Source organism: Salmo salar, chromosome 10 (genome assembly GCF_965601325.2).
Source record: "Salmo salar chromosome 10, fSalSal1, whole genome shotgun sequence".
Classification (NCBI taxonomy): Eukaryota; Metazoa; Chordata; class Actinopteri; order Salmoniformes; family Salmonidae; genus Salmo; species Salmo salar.
The window spans coordinates 21,825,001-21,837,188 of NC_138300.1; the positions used below are offsets into that span (position 1 = coordinate 21,825,001).

General features: G+C 41.7%; 1 protein-coding gene across 1 annotated transcript in view; it reads right to left on the reverse strand.

Moving 5' to 3' along the window:
- Positions 1-12,188, reverse strand: part of LOC106613752 (DNA-directed RNA polymerase, mitochondrial-like) — an 87,961-nt gene that overhangs the window by 47,498 nt on the left and 28,275 nt on the right. Inside the window, exons 6-10 of the mRNA XM_014216327.3 lie at positions 9,017-9,166; positions 2,603-2,770; positions 2,120-2,290; positions 1,772-2,011; positions 1-275 (exon numbers count right to left, since the gene is read on the reverse strand). The exon at positions 1-275 is cut by the window's left edge and continues 520 nt beyond it. Coding sequence (XP_014071802.2) covers positions 1-275; positions 1,772-2,011; positions 2,120-2,290; positions 2,603-2,770; positions 9,017-9,166 — 1,004 coding nt within the window. The remainder of the gene's footprint in view (positions 276-1,771; positions 2,012-2,119; positions 2,291-2,602; positions 2,771-9,016; positions 9,167-12,188) is intronic.

The window sequence follows — 12,188 nt, forward strand, 5'->3', positions numbered from 1 at the left end:
ATCCTCCAGGCCGCGTTGCCCAGCTGGTTGAGGGAGTCCAGCACGGCATGGAGGTCAGCATCCTGGCACTTCTCCAGCAGGATCTCATGCTGGTTGGCGCCTTCCACCGCGCGCATCATCTTGGTGGGGGTGAGGAGGTAAGCGCCGAATTTAGCCGAGGTCCAGGGCACGGGCGGGCACAGCATGGGCATCACGTAGGAGTCAAAGGTCAGCGTGGTGTCCATGGCGTCCTGCTGCATCTGCGTCAGGATGGGGTGCAGCTTGATGAAGCCGACCTGGAACCAATCACAACACGAGAGATCTAATTAAATATATATCACACAGCTACAGTACCAGTCCAATGAAATATATGCTCAAAACAGAGCTGAACGTTTCAATTAAGCTTCAGTAAAACAGGCAGGCTTATTTGCTGTGACAACAACACATTAATCATGGCTTCAGCTAAGGTGTCTGGTTCATAGAAGTTTTATTTATTATTTTTTACCCCATTTTCCTCCCCAATTTCGATTTGGTCTCATTGCTGCAATTCCCCAACAGGCTCGGAAGGCGAAGGTCGAGTCATGCGTCCTCCGAAATATGACCCACCAAACCACGCTTCTTAACACCCGCCCGCTTAACCCAAAAGCCAGCCGTACCAATGTGTCGGAGGAAACACCGTTCAACTGACAACTGAGGTCAGTCTGCAGGCATCTGGCCCACCACAAAGATTCTCTAGAGCACGATGAGCCAAGTAAAGTCCTCCCGGCCAAACCCTCCCCTAACCCGGACGACGCTGGGCCAATTGCGCGCCGCCCTATGGCACTCTCGATCACAACCAGTTGTGACACAGCCTGGGATCGAACACAGGTCTGTAGTGACGCCTCTAGCACTGTGATGCAGTGCCGTAGACCGCTGCACCACTCGGGAACCAGGTTCACAGCAGTTTTAATCACGTGACAGCCGGAGATGAACTAACTACTCCCTGAAAGGCTTCACCATCCAAACCCAGACAGACAGAAACAGCATTGTAGAGCACTACAGTATAAACCAACAGTGCACAGAGAGAGCTAAAGAGAAAGAGAGATATTATAACAGATTCAGTCCATCAACCAGGCACAGCCTAACTGTGCATGCTGTAAAATCATTAGGCTGCACCCCTGCTGGCCTACCCTCTATCCCTCTGAGCCAGCACAGCAGAAGGATGGGTGGCCAGAGACAAGCTTTGAAACCCACAGTGGACTCCACTGTCAAAGCACATCAAGTCCACCAGGTTGAGATGCCGGCAGGTGCTTTTTTCCCCCCACCTGGAACGAGGCTCAGAGGACAAAATAGAAAGTGTCTTAATTTCCTTGTCAGTTATCCCAGGACAGTAAATCAGCCAGCCAATTAAGGGGACAGTAAAAAAAGGATTAGTTTGGAAGCCATTCGTCTTACTCAACTGCACCGCCGTCCACTCTTGCAGGGGAAGCGGTTTTATTATTCATATGCCTATGAGCCAGACCGTGCAGGCAGAGAGTAATATGAGGGAGCTGAGCTGAGAGAGGAGGAGAGCTGAAGACAGATTGAGAAGCTATGACAGACAGCCCTGTCCAAAACCAAGGTCACCTGTTATGTTCTGGCTGCTTTTCACTGCTGCACTACTGATCGATTTCGCTCATAAATGCCGACGTGAAGATTAAGGCATGAGCTGAGGAAACAACACTAAGCCTGGGAAATTGGGTGAATAAATTGGGAGAAAATAACTGGCATAAAATCACTTCAACTAACAATTCCACTCTAGTATATTTTTGACCTGTTTGTTACTGCGGAAGGTGTACATGTGGTAGAGCACAGGGATGAGCTTTCGGTCGTAGGCAGAGTTGAGGATGTCGCTGTTCACTTTCATGTGCTTGACCATGAGGTCCACCAGGTAGGTACCCAGCTCCACCACCACCATGTGAGGCCAGTGGGTCTCATCCCCCAGCAGGGAGGGACCAGAGCTATGCTCTGCCTCCAGCTTCCACCATCGCTCCCTAGGCAATACGTCAAACTCCTGCAAGGCACAGTAAGGAGGTTTTCTTTAAGTCAAACAGTAGGTCAATTATTTTATACGTCTTCTAATTGCATGCAGATAGAGACCAGATGTGGAGGAGTGTCATACCTTGGAGTCTTTGGCCAGTAGTTCAGTATATTCATTGTAGATATGGCTAAGCTTGTCCACCATCTGATTGTGTTCCTTCATGCGGATGCAGAACTTGTTGTGGACCCGGTTGCCTAGCTCCTTGGCCAGGATGTGGAGAGACTCCCCACTGGGAGGCAGGTTGGACAGACTCTGACCACAGACAAAGAGCAACATGATTAGGACTATCCGTATTTCATAGAATTACATTTTATGCAATGCTACAAAGTTGCTAAATAAACCTCAACCCTGAACTCTAAATACAACAGAGGTCTATAGGACCCAAGGTCATAGATAGTGCTGGGATTCAGTCGGTTTTACCTGAGGGATCCGAGCGCAGAACATTACAGAAAGTCAAATTCAACTTTGGATCATTCAGATCACCTTTCAAAAAGGTTAGATTTAAAACAGATGTGTGTATGACCCAAGCACCAATATACTGATAGTATTCAGCGGGTTATATACCTGGATCATGATGTCTACATAGTCCTTTTCATCCAGCAGACAGAGGTAGGGGTAGAGGCTAAGTCTGGTGGCTTTCTGGGTGCTGCTGGCCAGGATCATCTTGCTGTCCCTCAGGGCCCCAACCAGGGCTTTGTGCCACACTAACCGCTGCACTGCCAGAAGGTCCCGCTGAAACAGACAACATGGTCTCACTGCTGCATGGTCTCGTGTGTTTCTTGTGGATGAAAATATGTTCTGCCTTATATCCACAATGGCCATGAGTTCAAATTTGACTTAAGGTTAAACAACAAACACATTAGATCTGTAGTATCTGTGGTATTCAGCACATACAATTGAGGCCAAATACATTGAGTGTACAAAACATCTTCCGATGACATAGATTTACCAGGCGAAAGCTATGATTCCTTATTGATGCCACTTGTTAAATCCACTTCAAAATCAGTGTAGACACAGAAGAGGAGTCAGGTTAAATAACGATTTTTAAGCCTTAAGACAATTGAGACATGGGTTGTGTATGTATGCCATTCAGAGGGTGAATGGGCAAAACAAAATATTTAAAGTGCCTTTGAACAGGGTATGGTAGTAGCAGGGCTAGGTAATAGCCAGATTTTGTCCGATATATATTTTTAAAGACGATGAATAAAATTAGCAAAGGCCAAATGTCCAGGAGAAGAAAAAAAATCCCATTGGGAAATAATGGTTTTTAGCCTATTCATTGATGGAAATACATTTGACTGGTCATGCTTATCGGTCTATAAATTAATTTGTATAATTTAGAGGAATTAAATAGGCTTGTGTACAGTATATTAGTTATGTATATTATTTATCACAAGAGTACAGCATACAGATACAGAGCCTTTGAGTGGAAAATATGTTGCTGCTGCTGCAGCATCTTGTGGTGCTTTCAAGACAACTGGGAACTTGGAAAGATAAGAGGTCAAATCATGACGTCAGTGATCTTAAAGTCGGGAAAATCAGCACTCTAGAAAGAGTTGCGGAGTTGGAATTCCCAGTCTGAGCTCGTTTTTACGCCAAGTTCCCAGTCTTGAATGCACTGAAGTTGTAAGTCAGAGATTTGATTTTTTTTTTTTTTTAATACCCATTTTCCCAGTATTCCTACCTCTCTCCTCTTGAGTTCTTAAAGCAAATGTCATACGCTCCATATGGTGTATTTCTTTTACAATATCTATCCATTGTGTCACGGTGGGAGGGTCTTTTTGTAGCCATTTTTAGTGCGTCACCACCACATTTTGAAAACATGTACTTAATGGTTTAAAACCTGAACATTTTAATACATATTTTGAGTCATGTCTTACCTTGCTTCAAAAGTAGCCTATTAAATCTCCTCTATTCTAAATTTCTAACGGATATTTTCATCTCCATCACATGAAACCGCTCGCATGTGCAGTGCCCTTTTGACAATGGTGGTTTCCCGCTAATTGCATTACGGAACGTACATTTGCACGGAGCCTACTGCTATGTGCGCATTGCTGCACTTATAATGTGAAGAAATAATAATTTATCCACACTTTAAGCTAAACGTTCTGATCTGTTGCATCATACTTATTGCTTTTTAGCGTTATTTTATTTATGTTTGTATGAATATTGTCCCACAACTGTCCCAGAGTCTGTTTGGAACAGGCTATTTCTTTCTCGACAAGCTAACCAATAGAATAAGTAGCCTAAACTTTTCTACTATAGTAGATTGAAATAGGCTAGTGATTTTGCTGTTCGTTACTCATCTTGTTGGCTGAGGAAAAGTAAATGTAACCAGTTAGTCTAACGCACATCAAAGTTCACATCAGAATTCGATAAGAAGGACCGCACAGCGTTGCATCATCAAATCTAATTTTATTGGTCACATACAGTTAGCAGATGTTATTGCGAGTGTAGCGAAATGCTAGTGCTTCTAATTCGTTGACTTGCATGTTCTGTTTTTTTTTATAATGAATTACCATTCTAAATGTGATTTTTGTAATCCTGAGTACCATGGGTGGACCCCCCTAATCAGGTTTACACACCCAATGCATATGGGTCCGGTAAATTTCTCAAATTTCCGGTAAATGAAAATGTTGCAGGTCAAATGTCCGGCGCCACATTTTCCTAACGGAAACCCTGGGTAGTAGGTGCCAGGTGCATCGGTTTGAGTGTGTCAAGAACTGCAACGCTGCTGGGTTTTTCAAGCTCAACAGTTTCCTGTGTGTATCAAGAATGGTCCAACACCCAAAGGACATCCAGACAACTTGACAACTGTGGGAAGCATTGGAGTCAACATTAACCAGCATCCCTGTGGAACTCTTTCGATACATTGTAGAGTCCATTCCCTGACGAATTGAGGCTGTTCTGATGGCAAAAGGGGGTGCAACTGTATGGTTGAGAGGGGTGAAGCTAAATAAATGGCAAATAGGTCTGGCTGTACAACCGACTGGCAAACGTACTGTAAATTGAGAAATTGTGACAAAACTGAATAAAAAGAAGAATAAACTATACTATGAAACAAAGATAAATGACAAAAAATGGTAGTGAAAAGCTTTGGAGCACCTTAAATTACATTTTGGGCAAAAAGGAAAACTCAGCCAGAAGAGGACTGGCCACCCCTCAGAGCATGTTCCTCTCTAGGTTTCTTCCTAGGTTCTGGCCTTTCTATGGAGTTTTCCTAGCCACCGTGCTTCTACATCTGCATTGCTTGCTGTTTGGGGTTTTAGGCTGGGTTTCTGTACAGCACTTTGTGACAACGGCTGATGTAAAAAGGGCTTTATAAATACATTTGATTGATTCATTGAATCAGATGGCTCCTTCATCCCAAAACCCACTGATATTGCAAATTCAGGCACGACATGCCAGCAACAAACGCTGACACTACACATCCGAGTATATCTGACCAAATTATGAAAGACAAGCATTGTAATTTAGAATTCCGTAAAGTAAGTGTGGAAGAGGTGAAAAGGCCACCGGGTCTGACAACTTGGATGGAAAATGACTGAGGATAATAGCGGACAATATTGCCACTCCTTTTTGCCATATCTTCAACTTAAGCCTACTAGAAAATGTGTTCCCTCAGGCATGGAGGGAAGCAAAAGTTATAGCCGACCAATCAGCCTATTACCAACCCTTTGGATGTGTTTGAGCAGATCCAATGCTATTTTTGAGTAAACAAATTGACAGACTTTCAGCACACTTAAAGGGAAGGACATTCAACAAGCACTTACACTTATTAAGCAAGCAGCATACCACCCTGCAGATTCAGAGATGGTGAGAGAACAGAAGTCTCCAGCCAGGTTGTAAAACCAGGTCAGCCTTCCATCCAGGGGACTGTCATATTTCCCATCCATGCCAGGAGGAGAGAGCCCAGCTGACACCGAGCAGATAGGCTGGCCTGGCCTGTGAAGGTGACTCAGCTCCCTCCTCAAGAGTGCCTCATTACAATATATTATCATGCTGCTCTGCCTGCTGTAAATGTTGCAGGACCACCAGGGACCCTCGTCCTCCCGCTCCCAGTCTGAAACATTGTCTGGAAATGCAGGGAGAGTTTAAACTGTAAATGCCAATGCCTGGCCCCAGACCACTGAGATATGGGGAGAGGGACACATCGCAGGAATAATATAGCTGATGTCTGGTGGCCTCAATGCATAATGTTCAAAGTTTTGACTGAAGTCTAGACACAAACTTTTCTCACAGCTGACAATGACTGAACATTGAAAAAATAAATCAACATCATAAAAATATATGATTTTGTCATTGGTAGTGCTGAGCGATTAGTGCTTTTTGAGGTCGGTTTGCGTCGTGCCTAAGAACAGCCCTTAGCCGTGGTATATTGGCCATATACCACACCCCCTCGTGCCGTATTGCTTAAACACACACACTTTTAAAAAATATATATTTTCCTTTATTACTTTCTAACCCTAGCACCCTTCCCCCAATTGGAGTAAACTAGTGAACAACAACGCTTAGGCCTGTATATCCAGCTTATACATATTACATACATTTTATGGACACAGTCTATTTTCCAATAGTTTCATTTTGTTTGTTTGTACTCCTGTCCTTCCTCTACCCTCAACATATCCCATCTATTTCTGGTGTCCATCCGTTTTGACTTCTATTTTTCTTACCTTTCAAACTGTGGTCTTTCACAAAGGTTCTTAACCCATGTACGTTTTATGGACACCGTATGTTTTACATTAGTTACCTTGTTATTATTTGTTGTTATTAGTCCCAACCTTCAGCTCCATTCAACCCTTCCCATCTATCTCTTAACATTATCCATATTGGATTTCTATTTGTCATATATTTCACAACTGATGTAATGTTTCACAAAAGTTCTGAACCTTTCTATTGTCATTGTTTCTACAGACTGTAAATTGAAAATAAAAAATGTTGCCAAAAGTATTATATTATTGATCAATTGACTGACTTTTCAGATCATCCAGTAGTGCTATCTGCAGGGTTAGCTCCAGGTAAATATTGCAATTCTTCAGCCATTCCTGGACCTGTGACCAAAAACGAGCTCCATATGGACAATACCAAAATAAATGATCTGATGAGTCTGCCTCCTCACATCAAAATCTGCAGAGCTGGGAAGGTTGTATCCCCCATATATATAACATTCTATTGGTTGCAAGAATTTTGTATAATAATTTAAATTGTAAAATTCTAAGTTTTGAATCTGGCGTCGTTTTGCGTATCAGGTCATAAACCATGTGCCATGGAATCGGTACGTCAAAAATCTCTTCCCAACTACAATAACACGGTATGGAATAGTAACACACTGAAATACACTCTAGTTTATTGCCTGCACCTAGCAAACAGTTTTTTTTATTATTTGGCAGAATTAAACGGGCCTATTTATATAAAGAATATGATTTTGGAGGGCAGAAATGATTAAATATTAAAGCATTAGACCTCTCACTAAAGGCTTCAGACATACAAAAGTTATACTTAAATCCAAACTGGTTTTTCAGTATGTTACTATTCCAACCTGTAATATTATAGTGTATTTCAGTGTGATACTATTCCATACTGTAATATTATAGTGCATTTCAGTGGGGTACTATTCCATACTGTATTACTAGTGTGTATTTCAGTGTGTTACTATTCCATACTGTATTACTATAGTGTATTTCAGTGTGTTACTATTCCATACTGTATTAGTATAGTAGTATATTTCAGTGTGTTACTATTCCATACTGTAGTACTAGTGTATTTCTATTCCATACTGTATTACTTGAGTGTATTTCAGTGTGTTACTATTCCATACTGTATTACTTGAGTGTATTTCAGTGTGTTACTATTCCATACTGTATTACTAGTGTATTTCAGTGTGTTACTATTCCATACTGTATTACTAGAGTGTATTTCTATTCCATACTGTATTAGTATAGTAGTATATTTCAGTGTGTTACTATTCCATACTGTATTACTAGAGTGTATTTCTATTCCATAGTGTATTACTAGTGTATTTCAGTGTGTTACTATTCCATATTGTATTACTATAGTGTATTTCAGTGTGTTACTATTCCATACTGTATTACTAGAGTGTATTTCTATTTCATACTGTATTACGAGAGTATTTCAGTGTGTTACTATTCCATACTGTATTACTAGAGTGTATTTCTATTCGATACTGTATTAGTATAGTAGTATATTTCAGTGTGTTACTATTCCATACTGTATTACTAGAGTGTATTTGTATTCCATACTGTATTACTAGTGTATTTCTATTCCATACTGTATTACTTGAGTGTATTTCAGTGTGTTACTATTCCATACTGTATTACTTGAGTGTATTTCAGTGTGTTACTATTCCATACTGTATTACTAGTGTATTTCAGTGTGTTACTATTCCATACTGTATTACTAGAGTGTATTTCTATTCCATACTGTATTAGTATAGTAGTATATTTCAGTGTGTTACTATTCCATACTGTATTACTAGAGTGTATTTCTATTCCATAGTGTATTACTAGTGTATTTCAGTGTGTTACTATTCCATATTGTATTACTATAGTGTATTTCAGTGTGTTACTATTCCATACTGTATTACTAGAGTGTATTTCTATTTCATACTGTATTACGAGAGTATTTCAGTGTGTTACTATTCCATACTGTATTACTAGAGTGTATTTCTATTCGATACTGTATTAGTATAGTAGTATATTTCAGTGTGTTACTATTCCATACTGTATTACTAGAGTGTATTTGTATTCCATACTGTATTACTAGTGTATTTCAGTGTGTTACTATTCCATACTGTATTACTAGTGTATTTCTATTCCATACTGTATTACTAAAGTGTATTTCTATTCCATAATGTATTCCTATAGTGTATTTCTATTCCATACTGTATTACTATAGTAGTATATTTCAGTGTTACTCCAGCTAGGCCAGACTATACGTGTAGGTGGCCAGTTTGTTTACCATCTTGGCCATGTGTGAGGTGACAGGCTTCATGGCCTCCACAGAGTGAATGGTGATGGTGCTGGCCTGCTCGATGCTCAGCTGACGGCTGAACCTCTCCCGCAGCTCCTCCAGGCTGAAGGCCATCTTGGGGTATTTAGCATCCGCTCTCTGAAACACACACACAGACAGAGCAGAGGATCAGCGGGGGGGGGGGGGGATCTCCAGGAAGAGACTATTACCTTGCATCATAGGAGAGACACACTAGAAGGGAGCCTACATTAAACCTAAAGTCTATTATTAGACTTAATAGTTCTGGTACATCAATGTTTCCTTGTGGAGAATACACACATTGCTTTGATACATTTTGGAATGTGTATGTATGTGAGAGTGTGTGTGTGTGTGTACAATCCTGGCCAAAGAGAGGGTATGTGTGTGTGTGCTGAATAATGAGGGACTGTGTTGATGGGTAGGGTTTTGTCAGGTCAGGGTGCTGAGCCTTACCCACACAGAGCCTTACCCAGCCTTAATCACTAGACACTCAGCTCCACAAGACTATAAAACAAAACAAATGGCTCATTATGCTCGGTGTTAAAACGTGTAGTCATGTCCTGTGTGCTCCATCAAATTGTATTACTGTGAGCTGGTACCTTGACCGATTGGCATTTCATTTCTGAGATCAAAGTGAAAATCTAACCACAGTATAAGTCTTTACATAGGAGTGTGGATATTGTTTACACCTAGAATTGGATGGTAACACATTTAACGTCAATGTAGTTCTCTCTCTGTGTGTGTGGTGTGTACTTATATTTGTCCTATTTGACACGTGTACAAGTGGGTGTTAATACACGCGTGTTAATTGGAAATGTGTTTTTTGCATATCCCACTCTCCCTGAGACACCCTCGGAGAGCGGGGACACAGACAGGGTTTGCCATTCAACGGCGACCCTGGAGCAATTATGATTAAGTGCCTTGCTCAACAGCACAAACAGATTTTTCACCTTGTCGGCTCAGGGATTTGAACCAGCAACCTTTTGCTCACTGGTCCAACAGGGTGGGTGTGTATAGCGCTTGGAGTGATGGCACTAAATGGACTAAGGCCCATGCCACCATTCCCCCGGTGCCTGCAGTCACCCTACAGAGACAAATACGGAGGAAACGAGGGCACAAACTAATGCAAACCAAACTCACAAAGCCTTAATTTAACGGCCAGTAGATATGCAAATTAACTTCCATCCCGTCACCCTCCCTGTGGCTAATTAAAAAATAAATATGCTTATATCATTATGTGCTGCTGCTTTAAGCTTAACCAGCACCAAAGGTATGGCAGCCACCCAATTAAAAAAAACATATACACTCATTATATAAATACAGAGCTGGCTAAGTTGTCCAGCAGGAAGGGGACGGAGGAGGGCTACATACTGAGAGGTCCGGTGTGCTTTTACATGTTGTCATTTATTACTGAAGAGGACGTCAGTGGCCTGTGCAAGGACACCTGGGTATTATCAGTAAACACATTACATAGGGGTTGATGCTTTATTAACCCAGGAGACAAACACTAAATCTGTCCTCAAGAGAAGAGACTGCACACTATTGGACCACAGCCAAAACAGAGCTAAAGGTTACCCAGGAGATAAATCACTTGAGCATTGGCTCTGCTGCACTACATCATGGCATAATACTACCTTCTCTGCGGAGTAGATGGGCTCTTAATCTTTTTTTAAGAGCAAGCTTTGCTGCTGAGAAACGACAGTATATACACTGACTTATATAGACATCCCTGTGTAGGTCTCAGACATTGTGTTTCAGCGTGTCCACGGCAGTTCATGCTGGGCCAAGAGAGGGGACTGAATAATAAGCATTTGTTCATGTGTATTGTTGTTTGCGTGAGAATAAGTGAGTCAGATGCTTGTTGCTGCCCAGGGGCAGTGAGATTGTCTAGAGAGGGAGCAGTGTCATGCGATGCCCGGCTATAAGCATGGGCTGGAATGAGACAACTACCACGCCTCTCTCACTGTCGTTCTCCTCCTCCTCCTCACTCTGTTTTCAAGGGCCCCTGGCAACGACTTATCCGTCAGCTAAGCCACAGCCCAGGGCAGGAGAGGGCATCCAAATGAATGACCACTCTAAGATGGCTGTGTGCTTTATAAAACTAAAAACACAAAATCTTCAATGACATTGTCTAAATAGTAGATCAAACTGCATTTGATAAAACTTCATACATATTCCAAATAGTACATTACGCAAATAATATTTTAATGAGCTTATGCCGACATTAATTGAGACTTCTCATGAGACAGTGTTATGAAACCTTGGCACTGAGTAAACAACAACTCTCGCTCTCTCAGCCAGTACTCAATTATGAAAGCAGAAGCAGATCGTAAATGTTGCAGACCTCTGGTGTGTTGGCAATGGCACCGTAGCCTATTCCCTATTTAGTACACTACTTTTGACCAGAGCCCCAAGGCCCTGGTCAAAAGTAGTGCACTATACAGTGAATAGGATGCCACTTGGTACGTATAGCCTACAGTTGAAGTCGGAAGTTTACATAAACCTTAGCCAAATACATTTAAACTCCGTTTTTCACTATTCCTGACATTTAATCCCAGTAAAAATTCCCTGTCTTAGGTCAGTTAGGATCACCACTTCATTTTAAGAATGTAAAATGTCAGAATAAAAGTATAGAGAATGATTTATTTCAGCTTTTATTTCTTTCATCACATTCCCAGTGGGTCAGAAGTTTACATACACTCAATTATTATTTGGTAGCGTTGCCTTTAAATTGTTTAACTTGGGCCAAACGTTTCAGGTAGCCTTCCACAAGCTTCCCACAATAAGTTGGGTGAATTTTGGCCCATTCCTCCTGACAGAGCTGGTGTAACTGAGTCAGGTTTGTAGGCCTCCTTGCTCGCACACACTTTTTCAGTTCTGCCCACAAATTGTCTACAGGATTGAGGTCAGGGCTTTGTGATGGCCACTCCAATACCGTGACTTTGTTGTCCTTAAGCCATTTTGCCACAACTTTGGAAGTATGCTTGGGGTCATTGTCCATTTGGAAGACCCATTTGCGACCAAGCTTTAACTTCCTGACTGATGTCTTGAGATGTTGCTTCAATATAGCCACAACATTTTCCGTCATCATGATGCCATCTATTTTCAGAAGTGCAACAGTCCCTCCTGCAGCAAAGCACCC